This window comes from Delphinus delphis, chromosome 16 (assembly GCF_949987515.2).
Source record: "Delphinus delphis chromosome 16, mDelDel1.2, whole genome shotgun sequence".
NCBI lineage: Eukaryota > Metazoa > Chordata > Mammalia > Artiodactyla > Delphinidae > Delphinus > Delphinus delphis.
The window spans coordinates 73,947,463-73,969,400 of record NC_082698.1 but is presented as its reverse complement, the minus strand read 5'-3'; the positions used below and the strand labels follow the sequence as shown (position 1 = coordinate 73,969,400).

Here is a 21,938-nt window from a genome sequence, read left to right as displayed (position 1 = left end):
TAAGTAATAATAATGAATGAACTGGATAGATCGATAGGTTGATTAGATTAGGGGGAAAAGAGACAGATCTTCCCTACCAAATTCTAAATAACTTGTAGATACTCCCTTTTCCAGAAGGTGGAGCTAGGTGACTCACTTCCAAAGAAACAAGTATGAAAAAAGAAAAACTAGTAGGTTTCAACAGAGAAAGCCTGGCAGACACCACCTTAAACCAAGTAATGAAGGTTAACATTACTAGTCTTGTCATGTACCCCCTCATATGATGTAACAAGAAAGGCACTTCACCCCTGTGGTCTTTCTTCCAAAAACCTATAACCCCAGCCTAATTATGAGAAAAACTTCAGACAAACCCAAATTGAGGGACATCCTATAAAATACCTGACCATTACTCCTCAAAATTGTCAAGATCATCAAAAACAAGACTGAGAAAATGTCACAATTTCTCAGGAGACTAAGGAGACATAACACCAAATGCAATGTGGTCGCCTGGACTGGATCCTAGAACAGAAAAAAGGACATTAAAGGAAAAACTGGTGGAATCCAAATAAAGTCTGCCGTTAGTTAATAGTAATGTACCATTGTTGGTTTCTTAGTTTGGACAAATGTACCACAACGGTGTAAGATAAGAACATTTAGGGGAAGCTAAAGCTACAAGAGAAGTATATGGGAACTCTTTACTATGTGGCAACTTTTCTGTAAATCTGAAATTATTTCAAAATAAAAAGTTTATTTATAAAAAATTTTACTTGGAAAAACAAACCAGAAGAAGTGCAAAATGGACTCAGCCTATGAGGGTGAAGAGCGAATTTTCTTGTCTGGTTTGGGAGGATGTGGGCGAAGAATGATTTGAAAGTGGATTCATTCTAAGATGTTGTATAGAAAAATAAGTTTAAGTACTTCCATTTCAAGTTGTAGTTTCACCAGTTTGTAACCATTGCAATTTATTTAACCTTTCTAAGCTTCATTATTCTCACTTAAAAAGCATAAGACAAAAGTTTGCTCTCCATAATGTTTAAAGTTGTATTAGAAGTAAATAGGAAATACACCAAATAGGAAAAAAAATAGTTAAAAGGCATTTGATAATAATTCACAGTAAACATATTTAAATAGTCATTCTTACTAAGAATGCATTAAAACAGCAGTGCAATACTTTTCTTCTGCCGTGAAATCGCTGTTTTGAAAAACAGCCATGTGAGTGAGGCTGGTGGGGTAGGGGCTCCTCCGTCCCTGCCAGTGGTGTGGGAATGCAGGTGAGCTTTCTGGGTCAGGAGTTTTCAAACAGGTTCATCCCTCTGATCCAATAATTTCCGCTCCCAGGAGTCTCTCCTGAGGAAATAATCAGAGGTGTAGAGTAGCAATATGCATAATATTGACAAGATTGAAAGCAAGCAAAACTCTAATAATAAAATGATAAATTGAATTATAGTATATACTGTGGTGAATGTTGTGTGTCAAGAGGAAAGTGTTCATGAAATGGAAATAAATACAACAGTGTAAATGTAGAGGTAAATGTGAAGTTAAAAAATGGTAAATGGTGTATATATATTTTAAATATTTTAATGCTATAATAGCTAGTGTTTTTTTATGTACCCTTTTGTTTGTGCAAGGTACTGTGCTGTTTTTTATACACGTTAACTCATTTAATCCTGTAACAACCTTTGAGGTGGGTACTATTATTACCCCTGTTTTACAGATGAGGAGACAGCTGTGCATGGATGAGTGCCCCTCCCCTAATGCACAGCTGGCCAGGATGGGGCCAGGAGCCCGGGCAGTGTGGCTCCATAGTCTCCACTCTGTTATATTAATTCATCAAATAGTGAACGTCCATTCTGTGCCAGCCATTATTCACCGCTGTAACCCCAGCACGTAGAACCATACAGACGTGATTGTTGTTCACAAGAATCTTTAGTCTGGTAGGAAAAGACAGAAAATAAAATCAATTAACACATACCATGCAGATCATTAAAACAGGCTGCGTTGTGAAGAGTGATTAGGTGGTATCTGTGTTGCGTTGGGTCAGAAAGGCCTCTCTGAGATGGGGCTGTTGGAGGGGCTTCCAAATGAAAGGAAGGAACCTGCTACACAGTGACTGGGGAAGGCAGTGCCAGGCAGAAAGACAGCTAGTAGATTTCCTAAGGTGGCTGGAGCACAGGGGGCGAGTGGGCACAGAGCTGGGCCAGGTCATGTAGAGCTTGCTATACCCCTGTAAGGGGTTTGAATTTTATGTAAGTGTGATAGAAAACCTTGGGAGTTTTGGTTCTTTGGAGAATGGATTGTGTGTGGCTCTAGCTGCAAGTAGCCAGTTAGGCTTTTGCAGTAGACCAGGGGCGGTGCTGTGGCTTGGGTGAGGATGGTGATTGTGGAGAAAGGTTTGGCTATGATTTAGAAACAGAACTGACAGAACTTGCTGGTAGATTAGATGTGGAGAGTGAGGGAAAGACAGGAGTGGCAAGAGGAGAGATCAGGACTTCAATTTGAGCATGGTAGGTGTGTGTTGGTTATCAGACATCCAAGGGAAAATGCCAAGTTGCCAGGGGGATTCGTGGACCTGCCATCTGTGAGCAGCTGAGGGCTGGAGATGTAGGTTATGTGTGGATCGCTGCATCTCCCACATGCTTAGGAGAAAGAGTAAAATGCAACAAAATGTTAACAATCAGGGATTGTAGACAATATGAGTTTCCTTCTACTTTTCCTCAGTGAAAATGTGCTGATTTAAAAATCAAACAAAACCAATGACTCTTTTCCCCAAGTCTGATAATATTTGAAGAATTTTTAAAGAAACAAAGTTATAAATGAAGTCATAATATTTATAAAATCAGAATTGGCCTGGGGTAGAAATGTCAGAGTGGATGTTTTAATACTTTGCACCAGGATTATATATATTATATATTTTTGACAAAGGAGATAAGAATATTAGAGCCCACTCTTGGTTTTGCCACAAAACTTACGCCTCTATAAATTTATTTATTCATTTAACAAGTATTTATTGAAAGCCTATCCTGTGCCTTGCATTGTTCTAGGTACTAGGGATATAGCGGTGAGCAAAATTAATAGCGAGCAAAATTAACAAAAAGTCCTGCCCTCAGGAAGAAGCCTTCCACCCCCCACCAAATGTTAAAGGAAAATTTGTATTTCATTTATTAGCTCCTACTTGAGCCAAGTTCTCAGTACTGCCTGGCTCATTCTGTTTTCCAGAGTGGTTCTCCCATTCTGCACAGCAGCTTTTTCAGACTGTCCCACTCTTCTCAAAAGCTGCCTCCTCTACAGACCTGTATATTCCTATATTCCTGCTATCTGCAAGAATTTCCAGTCTGTGGTTGCCCTACAGATCACTGAAATTCACTGTGTGCAGAACCTAGCTCCACATCATCCATCTCTGGGCTGGTCCTCCCCTGCCCCCAGCCCCGTGCTCCTGCTCTTGTGGGGGATGTACCGTCACATACCCATTGTCAGGACAACAGTCTGCTGTCATCCTTGGATGATCCTTCCGTCTCATCCCCTGCTCCTGCCCATTGAGTCACTTGCTGACTTCTGTCAATTCTGTGTCCTAAATCTTTTCTACATCCCATCAAATTTTTTTTCTTTCTGGACATACCATGACAGTCTATACCACCAGCCTCTTATCCCCAGATTATAACTGTTGCCTCTTAACCAGCCTCACTGACTCCATTCTTGCCTTCTTACCTCTTCTCTCTCCTTATCTCTTCTCCCTTATCATCCAGAATGATCTTCCAAAAACATCATCTGATCACATTACTCCTTTTGCTCCTACTCTTCAGAGAACCCCCATTACCATTAGGATAAAGCCCAAACCATGTGACCAGGCACACGTAGTTCTCTCCGATGTGGCCCTGCTGATCCCTCTAGGCCAGGGGTCAGCAGTCTGTGGCCTGCAGGCCAGATCTGGCCTGCTGCCTAGTTTTGAATGGCCCATGAGTTAAGAATGGTTGAAAAGTATTTTTAAAAGGATAATATTTCATGGCACATGAAAATTATATGAAATTCAAATTTCAGTGGCCTTAAAGTTTTTTGGAACACAACGTGTTCATTTGATTATTTAATTGTTAATGACTGCTTTCACACTACAGTGACAGAGTTGAGTAGTTGAGACGGAGATTCTGTGTTCTGCAGAGCCTAAAATATTTACTGTCCAGTTCTCTATAAAAGTTTCCTGAGCCCTGCTCCACATTTATGGGCACCTCTACTTCTGACCCCAGTGTTTAGTCCCACCATCTTTCACCCACAGTGCTCTCTTCCATCACAGGCCTTTGCGTAAACTGTTCCTTTGCCTGGAACTTTCTCCCAGCACATCTTTCACTTAACTAACTCCTACTTATCTCTCAGATCCCAGCTCTAACTTCATTTCTTGGAGGAAGCTGTCTCAGAATGCTGCAGGTTGGGTGAGGTGCCTGTCTCTCTCCTCTCTGTCACCCTCCTCACATCCATATCCTCATTTCCCTCCTTACCCAACTCAGATTCCATGGTCAGCTGTTATCCACAGCCTCTTTTTTGCCATACACTCACCTCCTTCATCCCTCACTCCTTCCAGTGTTTTCTCTTAGAACCCTAACCTGGTTAAGGACAACTCTGTCAACCCGGCCCCAGAGCAGCAGAATGTGGAGAGTGAGAGACACACAGTCCCACTACACAGCATAGCTTTAAACGTGACCACAGGCCTCAGGAGTCCCAGACTGCCCTGAAATCCTGTGCCTTACCCTAGTCCACCCACTCTTTGTCCTCCAAGCCCGCCACACTATCCTTCTCACGCCTCCCAGCAGCCCTCACCACTCCTCACTCTCCACGTATGTGTTTCATTTAGAAAAGAGAAGCAGTCGGATGTTCACTTCCTTATTCTCCTGTCATGAGATCCATCGGCCTCACTGGCTCTGTATCCCATTCTCAGCCTCTCTCCAGTCCCAGTGGAGGAACTGCCACATTCCTTCCTAAGGCCAGCTCGTCCTTTTGTAGTGAACTACACGGAGCTCATCCCTCATGCCTAAACAAGGGCGCCCCTCAGCCATTCTTCACTCTCTCCTATCCTAACATTTTGCCTCTTCTAGATCATTGCCATAAGCCTATCAAAATACTGTAATACCACTTATGTTTGGAAAATGTAATAGCTGTTTCTTGACCTGGGGCCTCATTCTTCTTGCCCTTGTTTTCTGAGCTATTGCCACAGTTGTTTCTTTACTGTTTCTCAAACACTCCAAGTGAGCTCCTCCCTCAGAGCCATTGTACATGCTTCTGGAATGATCTCCACATATTTGCATAGCCCACTCCCTGATTTCAGTAGGGTCCCTGCTCAAACGTTACCTCCTCATAGAGGCCTTTTGTGGCCATTATATCTAAAATAGGCTTTCTATCTTGCTCTCTTTTTAGCCTACGGCATCTTTCTTTCCAGCATGTGTCACCACCTGAGACCTATATTTATTTATTGGTTATTTTCCCATCAAAATGGAGGCTCTGTGGTAGCAGGGATTTTGTCACCTCTGTTCCCTGCTGGGTCCCAGCTCCCAAAACCAAGTCCAACAGATTAAACACTTGTTGAATGTATGAATTTTAAAAGGAGGTTTATCAAGCTTCAACTTTTACTTCATTCTGCAGGTGCAGTGTCATCAAAGCTCTGATTTTCTTTTTCTTTCTCTGCTTGGACTTCAGTGGTGACTGCTCCATTTTAAAACTGGTTTCCCTCATGGTGGGAAAGGACTGCAGCAGTTCCAAACTTCTCATCTATACCCTACACCAGGGGTTGACACACTTATTCTGTAAAGAGCCACATAGAAAATATTTTAGGTTTTGCAGACCATACAGTCCCTGTTCCAACTATTTAATAACTCTGCCATTGTACCACAAAAATACCCATAGACAATTTGTAAACAAATGAGTGTGGCTTTGTTCCAATACAGTTATTTGCAAAGCCAGGTGGTAGTTGCTTACTCCTGCCGTACACCATCCAAAGAGAGCAAGTGTCTTTTCTAGTAGCTCTCAGAAGAATGAGGGGGCTTTGTTTTCCAAAGTTCCCAATAGCCCTCCTGTTTTAGCATGTTGACCTGAACTTTGTCTAATGCCTAATCAGTTCCTAAGTGAGTAGGGTGAGACCGTCTCACTGGTGTAGCATGCTCACGGCCCAGTCTGACGCTGCCAGTGGAAGGAGCGTCCCTGAAACTCATGGACTGCATGGGGCCAGGTAATTACCAGAGCAAAACTGTACACAGTTAGGAAAGCGGTAGGGGAATGGATGCTGGCCAGGCACCAAATAAGGTCTACTGTGTAGAAGTGATCAGTGTATTACGGTATGTGCTTGTGCAACTGGTGTCCTCCTTAAACAGAATGTAAGCCCCCTGAGGTCAGGCATCAAATTCTTTGATTGTTAGTAACCTCAGCTTGCACCTTCTACAAGGTTTGAACAAATTAAATTGAAAGTAGAGAACAAAAGTATGGGCACCAAGTGGGGACAGCAGGGTAGGGGGTGGGGCAGTGGTGGTGGGATAAATTGGGAGATTAGGATTGACATACACATACTAATTTGTATGAAATAGGTAACTAATAAGAACCTGCTGTATAAAAAAAGTAAAATAAAACAAAATTCATAAAACAAAACAAAACAACAAAAAAGAAGTAGCAAGAATCCTGTGCTCATGGGGATTACTGTATTTTTGTTGGTTTTGTAAGGATTTAGTAATATAAAGGCATCTGATCCATTATCAGTCACATAAATGCCAGGAAAAAGTATTATTTGGAAAATATTTTAATTTGTTTCATTGTTGATTGAAACTACTTCTAGTTTTTGAGGGATTAAATTGAATTTTGTTTTTTAAACTTAAGGTTCACAAAAAGGATTCTGGCTTTTGGCGAGATTTTGGCTTTGGAATGACTTGTCAGTATCGATCAGATTTCCTGACCATTGGTAAGTATACCTTACATTTAAGGATAGGACTTTAGGTATATACTGTAATATGGCATTTTTCTAAAAGGTCTCAGATGTAAATGTTTTCCTATTAAATTTTGAATGTCTGAGATAAGCTGAAGAGTCTGGAAATATGAAAGGCAAAGTGAGCTTATAATTAGTGTCTTTGAATAGAAAAATGAGGTCATAATGATAAAATAAAATACCCATATTTGCAGTTGTTTCGAGTACCCTTACAAAAGATCTGTACCTGGCTTTGGTGGTGTACTCATTAATTGTTACAGCTAGAAATAATGTTGGGTTATCTAGTCCAAGGGCTTTCATATTTTTTACTTGGAGAGGAAACCACGGATTTCTTGAACATAATGCAAAATCCCAGTATTTAAAACAAATGGGAAAACACCTAACCTTTCTAGCTCTCGTTGAAGTTGGAGTGGGGAACTTGGAATCACTGGCTTAGTTATCCACTCTCCTAAACCAAAGCTAACCATGAAGGATCTCATCTAAGCTACCTGCCCCACTGTACCTTTAGTCTCACCCAGCAAAAATTAAAGTATCAGAGCTTAGTTTAAGGAAGCAGGCTGAAACCTGATTCATTCATTCCATGTCTCCTGATTCATTCAGGGGCTACCTTTCCACAACGTGTTAGAATACATGGTATATATATTTTTTAATAGAATATATTTTGTGTATTTTTTAGGTCCATCTTACCTTCATTTTTATAATCAGCCATTTGTTTTGGAAATTCCTACACCTTGTCTTTTTTTTTTTTTTTTTTTGGCCATGTTGGGTCCTCGTTGCTGTGCGTGGGCTTTCTCTAGTTGCAGCGAGGAGGGGCTACTCTTCGTTGCGGTGCACAGGCTTCTCATTGTGGTGGATTCTCTTGTTGCAGAGCACAGGCTCTAGACATGCACGCTTCAGTAGTTGCAGCACACGGGCTCAGTAGTTGTGGCACACGGGCTTAGTTGCTCCACGGCATGTGGGATCTTGATCAGGGCTCGAACCCATGTCCCCTGCATTGGCAGGTGGATTCTTAACCACTGTGCCAGCAGGGAAGTCCTCCACCTTGTCTTTTTATCTCTGTAACAAATGATGGAAAATCAGCAAATAGTAATAAAAAAGACTATTACATGAGACTAATGCCTTTTTCCCTGATTTCTTGCTTAATAAAATAGTAAGGATACATCACTGCCTTCTGACCTCTGTTATTTCTCACTGCTCCTTTCTCATTGTTTTTTCCTTGTATTTCTATTAGATACATGTTGGAGCAGTTAATGGTGTCCCACATTTCTCTGAGACTGTTCATTTTTCTTCATTCTTTTCCTCTTTGTATTGCATAATCTCAATTGATCTATCTTCAGGTTCACTGATTCTTCGTTTGTTAGTTCAGATCTACTGTTGAGCTGCTCTAGTGAATTTTTCATTTGAGTTATTGTGCTTTTTAACTCTAGAATCTCATTTCTATCTCTTTATTAATACTCTCTTCTTGATGAGACGTTGTCATCTTACTTTGTTACTTCTTTAAGCATGATTTCTTTTAATTCTTCGAACATATTTATAATGGTTGTTTTGAAATCTGCTAAAACTGACATCCAGGCGCTCTCACAGGCAGTTTCTGTTGCGGGCTTTTCTTTTGGTATATGGGTCACACTTTTCAGTATTCTTTCAATACTTTTTTGAAAACTGGACGTTTTAGATAATATTTTGTGTTGATTCTAGATATTGACTCCCCCTGCCTCCAGGGCTTGTATTTTGTTTTGACTTTGCTTATTCATTTATTAATTGACTTGGCTTTACTATTTTAGTGAATTCTGTCTCCCTACCCTCTGCCTCCCAACAATATGAAGCTTCTCATGTCTCTCATCAGGGCATGTTGCACAGCCATCCTGGGATGACGTTGGATTTAGTGGGGCTCTCTTTGACTGTCTCTTTCCATGCCTGTTGATGTCACTCCTACCTATTAGGCTGCACTAATTTGCTCTGATTTAACAGTGCTCTGGGACATAAATTGCTCCGTAGTCTGAACCAATTAAATCGAACCCTTTTACAGGGTAGTTTTGGGGGCAAGTTTTTGAGGTTTGCTTGGACCCAAGGAGGGCTGTGCGCATGGCCTGATGTCTCCCTGCCTTAGCTGTCTCTTTGCCTGCCTCGTTCTGGTAAACTGGCTGGCCTACATTTTAGCTTGTTCTAATGGGGCTACCAGCCTCCTCTAAATTGTTTACCACCAAATCTCCAGTATTTTCAAGAGCCCCCTTAGGCCTGAACTTCTGCACATTCTCTTTTAAATAAAGTCAGTTCCTTTGGGAAAAGCTCTGGAGCATTTGTTCTTATGGACTGCTGCTTCCCCTGAGCCTCTGCTCCAGACCTGGGGGTGGAGATAGTGGCACACTTCTCTCAGAGGGACACCCCTGCTTTATGAGCGGGACACTAGGTGGCAGCAGAAGGGACTACTCCCTCTTGGAGAGCCTCTACCCTATGAATGTGGGCTGGGTGAGAAAGGGAGCCCCTGCCCTCTCAGCAGCACTTGTTTGCAGTTTAGCCTCTTTCATTTGGAGCTTCTGTTCTTGTCCCTCTTTCCTGTCCTTCTGGTATTCCCATTATACATATGTTACACCTTTTGTAGTTGTCCCATAGTTCTTGGATATTCTGTTCTGTGTTTTCTTTTCTTCCCCTCCCCACCCTCCGCCCCCAGTCTTCTTTCTCTTTGCTTTTCAGTCTTAGAAGTCTCTATTCACCTGTTCTCAAGTTCAGAGATTCTTTCCTCAGCCAAGTCCAGTCTACTAGTGAGCCCCTCAAAGGTATTCTTCATTTCTGTTACATTGCTTTTTATCTTTAGCATTTCTTTGTGATTCTTTCTTAGGATCTCTATCTCTCTGCTTACATTAACCACCTGTTCTTGCATGTTGTCTGCTTTTTCCATTAGAGCACTTAGCATATTAATTATAGTCATTTTAAATTCACAGTCCTTTAGTTCCAACATCCCTGCCATATCTGAGTCTGGTTCTGACGTTTGCTCTTTCTCTCTGATACTGACCAGGGTTCTTAGCCTTCCCCAATCAATAGAAGTTGACTAGAGGCCGGACAAGAAATTCATGCAAGGCTTTATTGGGGCCCCTGCTGCAGCAGCCGGGGAGTGAGAACAAACGACAGGTTCCCTTGCTTGCTCACTCGCTGAGGCAGGGCGAGCTTGTTCCTTATACGGGGTGGGGGTAGGCGTGTGTCCAGAGGTCGGAGCAGAGGGGGGGTGGCTTAGATGGTCTGCCCACCCCTTGGTGGGGTTGAGTGCAGGGGGCATGCGCAGTTCCCTGCTTTTGCTCCTGACACCCAGTTTTTGCTCCAGGCTCTTTAGAAGTGGCAGTTGGGTTTTTCGATCTTTTGTATCTTTCTATCCATAATTTGCCCCAACTGCGCATTCATGCAGTTATTTTTCGTCCCATACGGTTTCTTTGTATTTTGTTGCTTCGAGGAGAGGTGTGTCCAGGTGTAAGCACTGCAGCAAAGGGTCCCAGGTCCCAGCCTGTCTCACTTCAAACTGTTTTTTGATTTTTAGTTTGCCTAATTTTTTTCCTCATAGCTGAACATGATGTACTGGGTAAAGGAAACTGCAGTAACTAGGCCTTTAGTGATGGTAAGGTGTGGGAGAAGAGGAAGAATTCTGTAGTCCTATGATAAGGCCTCAGTCCATCTTTAGTGAGCCTGGACCATGAACTTCACAATCGTTTCACAGACACAGCCCCCAGTCTTAGGTGGGACAGGATGGCTAGAGTGGGCTGGAGTTGGGTATATCCCTTCCCCCAGATAGGTTAGACTCTGGTAAAATAGTTTTTCCTAAACACAGGCCTTATTAAGAAGAACAAAATGCCCTGGCATATTTCAGAATGGTTACTTTCCCCCTCCTTCTGAAAGCACTAGGGGATTTTTCTCCAGTCTTCACTGTGAGAACCTGGTAGACCTAGAGGTAAAACTCACAAAAGTGTGCAGGCCTCTCTGGAATTTTCAACTCTTAGACTTTTCCACTGAGCCTCTAGCAATTCATCAATTACAGTTCAGATTTTCCTACCCCAGTACTGGTTCCCCTGGAGATTTCTACTAGTCCATTTCTTCCCTAATAGTTGTGATTCTGTCTTACCCACCTATCTGTGTCTTCACAGTTTGCCCTGTGACTTTATTTCTCCAAGGGATCTGAAAGGAGTTGTTGAGTTTTCAGTTTGTTCAACTTTTTACTTGTTGTCAGGATGGAGTGATGACTTCTAAGGTCTGTACATGCTGGACCAGAAACCGGAAGTCCTCTGTTTATTTTTATACCGTCTCCAATATTTGAGGAGCTTATTCGTATCTACAAGGAAGAAAAGCCAAGATATAATCAGACATAGCATTTAGTAAAGCTGTGACTATTTAAAGTAATATTTTTCAGAGATCTCAGGATTATTGTCATCCTATGAGAGTGAAATTAAGTGACATAGAATTATTTGACAAAAGACATAATTTGGAAACCTAGCTTTTAATTAAAGAATTAATTTTTTTCTCCATTTTTAAGAATCTTTTCTAGCTTTTCAAAAAACTCAAAATAGTTTGTATTCTCCATGCTTCTTTAAAGTTAGTTCAGCTTAAACCAATTTGAAAATAGTGTGAACTCTATCTCCCTTGCTCTAAGTAAGGCTCTAAGTGACATTTACATTGCCAGGTCTACTTGATTCTTTTTAAGTTCTTAATTGAGCAGCACACACTTGACCATTTCTTTCTCAGGATGCTTTCCTCACTTCACTACTGTGATAGCACATTCTCCAGAATTTTCTCCTTCTTCTGGGGCCGCCTCTCAGTCTGTTTTGCTGACTTGTCTTTCTCTGCCTGTTTACCCTCTAGATATTGACATTTCTTAGCATTTAGACCTGGGCCCTGTTTTCCCTGTAAACTCTAGTAATTTCACCCACTTCCATGGCTTTAAATCATCTGTGTGCCCATTCTCAACTTTATGTGTCCACCTTGGCCATTTCTTCTGTTTTCCCCTCTGGAAAGTTTTCTGTGACCCAGAAGAACTTGGATCTCAAAGGATAGAAAGAAAACATAATAAAACATTAATGGTGGTGATATTGTGGGTGATTTATGTTTCCTTCTCCTTTATTTGACTTTCTAGAGGTTTTCTGTAGAACTCTGAAGTTTACAAAGTATTCTCAAATGCTTAATCTCATTTTGATACTCTCAACAACAGATTGTGAGCTTCTAGACGTCAGCTGGTAACTGGATTTCTAAACCAGGATGTCAGTCCTCTACTTCGGGTGTCTTTGGATTATACCGTGCCATCTCATTTGAAGCAGAATGTTTAAATGTTTATCAGGTTTGACTGTGCTCTGGCTGCCAGGCAGTTACTTAACAGTGTGAGTTTTGATCCTGCAGGTGGATTTGATATGGAAGTAAAAGGTTGGGGTGGAGAAGATGTTCATCTTTATCGAAAATACTTACATGGTGACCTGATTGTGATTCGGACTCCGGTTCCTGGTCTTTTCCACCTCTGGCACGAGAAACGCTGTGCTGATGAGTTGACACCCGAGCAGTACCGCATGTGCATCCAGTCCAAAGCCATGAACGAGGCCTCTCACTCGCACCTGGGAATGCTGGTCTTCAGGGAGGAGATAGAGACGCATCTTCACAAACAGGCATACAGGACAAATAGCGAATCTGTTGGTTAATGTCATCAGTGACACATTAGTCTGAACCACAAACCAGCACTATTTAGCCTTAATTCCAATTCCAGATGCAGTGCCTCTTTCAGAGAAGACATGCTTATCTTTTGTGTTCTTGCTGACATTACTTTAGCAATTTAACTTAGTGTGAGAAGAAAAAGCAAGTTTTGCAATGCAAAGTCTCTGTTTTGTGAGTATACTTCACTATGGAATCATTGACAAATCAAAATCTGGTATTTGTTCTAAGAGTAGCTTTGAGTTAATTTTACCCGGCTTCATGTTCTGATGTGTATCCTGGTTGCGTCTGGGCTGAGGGATGGAATGTGTTGTGCTGAAGGTGGGTCGGGAGCATCCTGTTCCCAAAGAGAGGACGGAGTGTTATGGATGGAGTGTGTGGATAAGGGCTCTTCACCTACCGACCACTGAGTCAACCTACTTGGTTTTAAATTAAGATCTTTGGGCAGTTGCTTAAAGGATCCTTTTTCACTGAAGCAGAGAATAATTAAATGACACATCTAAAATCCCCAACTAATCAAGAGAAGGCAGAGACAAAAATCCCTCAACTTTGTGTTGTTGCCTAGCCCCCTCAATGTCTGTTTTTAAACAAATGGGTAATAGTAGAAAATACTAAGGTTATAATCTGTGGCTTGATTAAAAATATAATGTGTTACAAATTTAGCATCATGTTCAGGATTAGGAGTCAAAGTTGCTGTAGACTGTTTTGAACAAACAGAAATAAACATGGAAACGTCTTTAACAGAACAGTTAATTATGCTGGAGTGTAGGACACTAGGGGTGTCTGGGACATCAGTTTACATGAGCCAGGGCCGTATCAGGGCCTTCTTGTGGTGGTTCAGAATAGATGAGCATAGCATGGTGTCGTGTGTTTTTGGCTTTGTATTGTCTTATTTAGCACGGATCCATAATGTATGTATTATTCTTTTTTCTAATATGTTAATTAAGCTACATCTGTGTTATTATAATACTTTGAGTTGAGGAGGAGTTTCACTGAAGGAAGAAAAACCAAACAATTTAATGAGGTATACCATAAGATCATACTGATTTGAGAAAAGGGGAGGAGGGGAAGTTTGTCTAAATGGAAATCTGAATTACAGAATATTTTAGAGAAATATATAACTTGCAGATAGAATGATGTTTTAATTGAGGTGTAAATTATATTAAGGAGACAAGATGAGTAAGAAATTATATTCAGATATGACTGTACTGTGTTATTTATCACACATGGATCTTTTACCATATGGTCAATTGCTAGATCCACAAATTGGAGATATGGTGAAAGGCATGCATAGATTTTTGAACCTTTGGCTTTTAAAAGGGACCTATATTGAATTCTTTCTATTTGTATAGAAACTCCTGAAAATTCATAGAAGACAAATCATTACTCTTTTTTCTCAGTAAATCATATCATCTGAAATATTATAAATCCCAAATTTCTTGGTGCTACATGAATTCAATTTTATAATAACTCTTACTAAATATTCTTACAAGTTTTTAGTTGGGGTAGCATTTAGGCTTAGTTTTTTAAGATGTGTAAAATGTTCTCTGCAAAATTGTTCAGGCCATTGTCTCCTTTTATATACAGTTATTTATTGTGAAGACCAGTGAATTAAGGTATTTAAAGTGAGAGAACCTAATTATTTGCAAAAGTGAGTTGTAGCTGGTTTTTTGACAGAATCAAATGATTTTTTTTCCTTTTTTAAAAAAAAAAAAGCTTTTCATTTAAAGATGGAAGCTAAGCAATGGAAACATTACTCTGTTTTTGACAGTAAAAGGTACCAATAAAGTATTTTATTACCGAAGGTTAAATGAAAATGTGATAAGTTAATTTCTTTCTGTTGTAAAATATCATAAATACAGAAAAGTGTATGACATGTAAATGTGTACTTTAAAGAATAATAAAGCCAACGCTAGTGCACCAGCTATTCAGATTAGGATATAGAACATCACCAGTGAAAAGTCTCTGTGTGCCCTTTCTCGATCACATACCCTCACCTCACTCTCTCCATAATAGTCACTATCCTGATTTTTGTGAGTTTTTCACTCATTTTTCTTCACAGTTTTCCCAACTATGTATGTATCTCTACCCAATGACTATTTTGCCTGTTTTGAATTTGTATGCATATTATTTCATTATACTCTAACTTTCAGTATTTTGTTTTTGAGGTTCACTCATGTTAATCTCAAAATTAATTCATTTTCATTACTGACTAGTATTCCACTGAATGAAAATACTGTAGTATTATTCTACTGTTGATAGATATTTGGATCATTCATCATTTTTTTTTTGTTTGCTTATTTGCTTTTGCTATCACAAGCAATGTTGTCGTGAATACTGCTGTGCGTGTCTCTTAGGAGTGTGCGAGAATTTCTCTAGGAGTAATGATGCTAAGTCATCGGTTGTGTGTACGTTCAGCTTACTTTCCGAAGTGGACCACCTCCAGCACTGTAAGAGATTCACTTTGCATCCTTGGTAATACTTAATTTTGTCAGACTTATTAATTCTTGCTAATCTAGTGGACTTTAGGCATGAATTGTAATTATAATTTTCATTTCCAGTCTTTTTGCCCATTATTATAAGTTCACAGGAATTCTTCACATATTCTGGGTACCAATTCTTGTTGGTTAAATGTTTACAAGTAACTTCTCCCAGGATGTGGCTTGTCTTTTCCCATTGTTGATGGTACTTTCTGATGAATAAAAATTAACTTTAATGTGTTCAATTAATCTTTTTCCTTTATGTTTTCTTTTTATTACTGATTTATGACCTGATAATAGAGAAGGGTATCCTAAAGCTATTGTTCTGTATTATCTTCTAAATACCTCATACGTAGCTTTGCTTTTTCCCAGTCATAAAAGTGGAAGAGGTTTTGTATATTATGTGACGTAAGGATTGCATTTCACTTTTTTCCAGCGTCGCCTTACTATGAAGTCCATATTTTACCCACAGATCTGCAAAACCACTCTCATCCATCAGATGTCATACACACACAGGTCTGCTCCTGAGCTCTCATCTGTTCAGCAGATTAGGCTGTCTCTCACCACGTTATCACATCACAGTCTAATATTACTGTAACATTATAGGAGTTGATAATTTCTGAGAATTAATCCGCTCACCTTGTTCTTGAAGATTGTCATGGCTGTTTGCAGCCTTTGTACTTTCATATAAGTTTTAGAATAAGCTTGCTAACTTTAATGAAAACTTGTGAATTTTTATTAGAATCTCATTGAATCTATAAGGTCACTTTGGGGAAAATGTACATCTTTATCTGATCCTTGAACATGACCTTATCTATTTTGGTCTTTATTGTCTTTCAATTAAGTTTTATACTTTTTCACACAGTGGATTTTTGTGTATTATTTTTTGAGATTTTTTTTCTAGGTAGTTTGCATTTTTTATGCCATTGTAACTATCTTTTATTTATTTTTATTGTCTATTGCTGGTATTTAGAAATCAGACTGATTTTTGTGTGTTAATTTTTGTGTTCAGTTGCCTTGCTGAGCACAATTGTAATAATGTATTTCTAGTTTCTTTCGCATTTTTCTGTTATCTATGAGTAGTAGAAGTTTTGTTTCTTACCAATTTTTATATCTTTATTTTTCTTGTCTTACTGTGCTTGTTAGGATTTGTTGTGCAGTGTTGACTGGAGTGATAGTAGAGGACTTCCTGCCCATATTTCTTATTTCAAGGGAGACATTCTCAGTGTTTCATCAGTAAGTATGGTATTTGCTATAGGTGTTTTTATAGATACCCTTTATTAAGTTAATAAAGTTACCTTCTATTATTACTTGGCAAGTTTTTATCATGCTTGAGAGCATTTGTCAAATGTTTTTACTATATCTTTTGAGATAATTATATGATTTTTTCCCATCTTTAATATGTTAAATTGATGAATTAGGTTAATTGCCCTTGCATTCTTGGGGTCAGTGCCAATCTGTCATGATATGTTATATTATCCTTATACATTGCTGGATTTGGTTTGCATGCATACACAAACACATATTTATTTACATATTTGTATATATTTGTGGGGGGGTGTATATTATATATGTACTTTTTTCAGGTGTTTTTCATCTGTGTTCATGAGTAAGATTGCCTGTGTATATACTTCCTTTCTCACCCTTGGGCTTTTCTATTAAGGTTTTACTAGCTTATAAAATAAGTTACAGGTGTTCCTTTGTACTCTGTTTCTAGAAAAGTTTTGTAAGACTGTAATTATTTCTTCCTTGAATATTTGACAAAACTTCCTGAAAGCCACCTGGGCCTGAACTTTTCTATATACTAAGATCGCTGATCACTGGTTCAATTTATTTAATGATTGTGGAACTGTTCAGATTTTCTGTTTCTTCTAGTCAGTTTCGATTGAGTTCTTTTAGGTAAGGTGCTGTTTTCCAAGAATTTATCCTGATAAATTTGAAATTTTAGATGAAATGTACAAAGTTGTTTGCCATTTCCTCTTGTTATCTGTGTAATATGTATGTGATCTATAGTGATAGCTTCTTTCTCATTCCTGATACTGTTTATTTGTGCTTTTCTTTTTTCTTGAATAGTCTTGCCAGGTGTTGGCAAATTTTTCTCAGTCCTTCCAAATAACTGACCCCCTGCCAGCCACATATGAGAGACCCAGTTGCTTCACATTCTCCCCAGCACAGTATTTTCAGTGTTTTTAATTCAGACTCTTTAATTTCTGTTGGGTGTGTACAGTTATCTCCTTTTGAGTTTAGTGTAGTTTATCATCAGGGAAATGATGTTGAGTATCTTTTCATATGCTTATTGGCCATTTGGATATCTTGTTTGTGAAATGCCTATTCCATTTTTTTGCCCTTTTTCTTTAATTGGCTTTTTTTTAAATTGGTGTGTAGGAGTTACTTATATATTCTGGATATGAGTCTTTTGTCAGATTTATATATTGCAAATATCTTCTCCCAGGCAGGGGACTGTTCTTCATTCTCTTAATATTATCTGTTAAGAAGCAAAAGTTCTTAGTTTTAATAAAGTCCAGTTGATCGGTTTTCCTTCTTTTATGGCTAGTGGTTTTGGTGTCCAGTTTTAAAAACCTTTCCTACTCCAAAGTAAAGAAGAAACATTCGTGTTTTCTTTTAAATGCTTTATTGTATTGCCTTTCATATTTAGATCTATGATTCATATAGAAATAATTTTTATATAGTATGCAGTAGGAGTCAAGATTCATCCTTTAGCATTTCTTTTAGTGAAGGTCTGATAGCAAACTCCATTTTAGTGTATAAATATCTTTATCTCATTTAAGAAATATTTTTTGAAGTGTTGAGAATTCTAGGTTGAGAAATCTTTTAGCACTGTCAACTTTAATACTACAATCAGTTATTTTACCAGGAAAAGCGAGTTTATTCGGGAATAGCCAGAGGAATTGCAATTCTGGGTATGTGAACTACGGTGGACCGTAGGCAAATCAGAGAGCAAGGAAAGGAAACTTGCTTCTCTAAGGTAAAAGGGGGAATTGGGAGGGACTGTATTAACCCAAGGGTCCCTTGGAGGAAGCTGGGAGTTCAAAGTATGGAGGCTTCTCATTGGTGGGCTTCTGTAGTCTCTGACTGGCTGGCCTGTGCTCAGGGGAGAGAAGTTTTCTTCTTCCTGGTTAGTGGTAAAGCGGGCAACACCTTTCTGTGATGGAGATGTTTGCTCTCTCTGTAATTGGTGATGTGTAGCTAGGTATGAGAACTCCCCCTCCAGGCCTGTCCCAACTCTGACTCTAGCTCAGGTTTCTTTAGTTCCACAGCACATTGATGTTATTATTCCACTGTCTTCTGCCTTCAGTTATTTCTGTTGTGAAGTAAGCTATCAGCTTAACAGTTGATAACGCCTTTGAAGGTAATCAACCTTCTTTTTCTCCAGCTGTCTTTAAAACCTCTTCTTTATCTCTGTTTTGTATCACCATGATATGTCTGTGTGCAGATTTTGTTTTTGTTTTTTGTTTTTTATCCTGCTTCAGAATCTTTGGGCTTCTTGGATTGTCTTTTGTCAATTCTGGAAGATTCTCAGCTATTTCATTTTCATTGTCTCTGCCTTGTTCTCTCTCTCTTTCCTTCTGTAACTCTGATAACATACGTTAAACCTGTTTCATATTTTCCAATCTTTGTTTCTCTGTGTTACATTCTGGTAATTTATACAGAATTTTGTCCAAATGGATTTGGAAAAGAACCAAATAGAGCATCTAGAAATGAAAATGAATTTTTAAAATCCAATAGGTGGGTTTAACAGAATATTAGACACAGCTAAGGAGAGACTTTTAAAACTAGAATATAGGTTAGAATGTTTGCTTCTGCTGAGTAACTTAAGGACACTACCGGTTCAGGGCCATGTTAAACTAAATTCTCAGCTTAAAGTTTTTTTGACCAGTGTGATTTGTGCTGCAAAACTTTGTAAAACTCACTGACTTGTGGTTATAAATTATCAGGGGCAAATTTTCCCCATCTCCATTCAGTGCCGAGGTTCAAATCAGGCAATCTTCCTTAACCCCCTCGGTGGGGTTGGAGTAGGAGTGCTTTATTTCAAGTTCACTGTTACACTGAGGGGTGGCTTTTTGGGATGTCAGCTTTATGGGCTAGGGTCTCCTATTTGACCCTTCTTCTTGAGCAAGTTCTGGACTTCCTTCTCTATCTCCCTTGTGGATTGGAAAGTGAAGCTCTGGGTTTCTCACTTGGATGTTAAAGTTTTGCATAAGTTTATTAGTCAATTTCAGTAGGCACGCACTTAGTCTTTCATGCTGCCAGAAATGAACAGGTGCTTAACTTAAACTTTCTTATATTCTTGACAACATTGTCCCCTTAACATTGTTGCTGAAGATCCATACCTGAGAGTCCTGGGTATGCTGAGATAGAAGCGTGTGGGGTTTGAGCAGCAGCCCTCCACCTTCCTCCTAGTATCATGAATGCCTTTTTGAGAATAAAGATAGAAATTATATTGGCATGATCTAAGGTTACCAGCCTATAGGTGGATAGTAAGTTTTTCATTTAGAAAGTAGTTTTGCATCCCAACTTCGCGTGAATTTCTTCTATTTTTTTTTAAGATTTTTAGTTTTGTTTTTTTTTAATTTATTTTTATTTTTGGCTGCGTTGGATCTTCATTGCTATGCACGGGCTTTCTCTCTAGTTGCGGCGAGCAGGGGCTACTCTTTGTTGTGGTGCACGGGCTTCTCATTGCGGTGGCTTCTCTTGTGGAGCACGGGCTCTGGGCGCGCGGGCTTCAGTAGCTGTGGCGTATGGGCTTAGTTGCTCTGCGGCATGTGGGATCTTCCCAGACCAGGCCTTGAACCCATGTCCCCTGCATTGACAGGGAGATTCTCAATCACTGTGCCACCAGGGGAAGCCCTCTTCTCATATATGTTTATATGTTGGTTATATTTGACACTTAAATGATTCTTTGGTAATGTTAGAATATATTTGTATTGACCAGGACTTGAGTTGTTCCTTTGAGCAGGGCACTTAATAATCCTTTGCTTCACTTTTCCCAGAAGATTCCTCTCTCTGTGGGAGAAGTGGCATTCAGTTTCATCAGGCGTGCCACTGCTGGTACACAGCTAACACCACTTCTAATGCAGTAGGCATTGCACTTTCTGCCATATAACATTACAACAACCCATGATATCAAGAGTATTGTAATTCCATTTTAATCATGGGAAAAATGGAGGCTTAAAAAGGCAGACAACTTGTCCAAGGGTACCCAGCTGGGAACAGGAAACTAGGACTCAAATCCGAAGAGTTTAGCTCTCGATTCCTTGCTCTTCCACTTACCCCGTCTTGCCTCCCTGAGGAACGTGACACGTTTTACAAATGTGTAGGTGTAATAGGTGTATAAAAATCTTAGTTTTGTCACAGAAGTCTCTGTGGCCTTAGTAGAGATTCTTAGCTTATCTTCCTGTCACATCTGATGCTTTTAACAGGTTTGCCCCTGAAACGTGTGTGTAAAGTGAAAGGTGGTAACCCTCAGTCATCCCATGGCGTTAGGAGCTGCACACTGCGCTGGTCGCTGGCCACACAGCTACACGCCAAGAGGCTTCTACACAGAAAGAGCTGAGGCCCTAGTGCGTGAGACAGATGCCGACAGCATGTGGTGTGGATGGTGGGGCAAGGCCGGAGGAGCACGAGCGCCACTCACCAGGAAGATGTAAGGAGGCTCAGAGAACGTGTGTGGGAGAACGGGGTGGCAAGTGTACTGGAGAAGGTGCACGTGCACAGCATGTGAGTCTAGTGCCCGAGCAGCAGCGTGCCCCTGGGAGAGGTGGGCAGGAGCCATGTCCTGCAGAACCCTACCCACCAGGAGAGCTTCTCCAACTTGCCTGGGCTCCCCGCTCCCATGTTTCCCATTTAGCAGGTCTGCACAGGGGCCCAGAGAACATCTCAGACAAGTTCCCAGTGTTGCTGCTGCTGCCAGGCTGGGACCCACACCTTGAGAAGCACTGCCTGGAGGAACCACCCATGGGTGAAGGACAGGGCCGTGCCGAGCCAAGCCAGCTCGCGTCCTGCTCCCAGCTCCACATCCAAGATGCAGACCAGATGATGTGCTGCTCCTTCTTCAGCTGAGGTAGGTAGAAACTTGCAAAAGTAACTTTACCAAGAAAGTAAGGAGGCCCTTACATGGAAGGACCTAAAAAGTGTTGTCACTTACCCAGAAGTCACTTAGGCATCCTCACAGGGGTCCTAGTTTGCTCCACAAACACCTGAGCACCTACTGTGTGCTGTTACTCCGCAAGGCACGTGGAGCAGCAGCAGGTGATGAGGCCCCAAAGGCCTCGCCTTCTGTCCACTAGCTATTTAAACGTATGTAAGTTTAGAAGTTCTGTTCTTCAGTCGCACTGGCCACATTTCAGGGCTCAGTCCCTCTGTGTATCTAGCAGCACTGTACTGGGTGATGCAGTACAGAATACCCCCTCAGCACAGAAAGTGTTCTGCTGGGTGCTGCTGCTCGAACAGGCTGAGTTGGCCCTGGAGGAGCAGAGCCAGGTCTGGCGAGCTGTCGTGGGCAGACCTCATCCAGCCTGGGCACTGGTGACAGGGTGGCAGTGGGAGACAGGCCAGAGAAGAGCAGCGTCTCAGTTCTTTTCCTTCAGTGCCACAAGCTCTCGTGTGCCCCTCCACAAATCCCTTTTATTTAGTGCTCCTAAGCGTGACCCATTGAAACGGAAGGAGAACCGCACAGCAGAAAGACGTCGGCAGGCACTCCCCAATGTCCCCAGCCCCCGGAGAGACCCTCAGCACCCGTGGACACTGAAGGTTCTTGTTAGTCCCTGCAGTAAAGGAACCTTGAGAGTCGTTTAAGGTAGGCTTCCTGAACTGACATGACCATGTAATTCAAG

General features: G+C 40.5%; 1 protein-coding gene across 3 annotated transcripts in view; it reads left to right on the top strand.

Moving 5' to 3' along the window:
• CSGALNACT2 (chondroitin sulfate N-acetylgalactosaminyltransferase 2) overlaps positions 1-15,327 on the top strand; it is a 49,758-nt gene extending 34,431 nt beyond the window's left edge. For all 3 annotated transcript variants that reach the window (XM_060034979.1, XM_060034978.1, XM_060034984.1), the window contains 2 exons: positions 6,826-6,907; positions 12,302-15,327. In XM_060034979.1, coding sequence (XP_059890962.1) covers positions 6,826-6,907; positions 12,302-12,594 — 375 coding nt within the window. In that variant the 3' untranslated portion in view covers positions 12,595-15,327. The remainder of the gene's footprint in view (positions 1-6,825; positions 6,908-12,301) is intronic.
• The last annotated feature ends 6,611 nt before the right edge of the window (positions 15,328-21,938 follow it).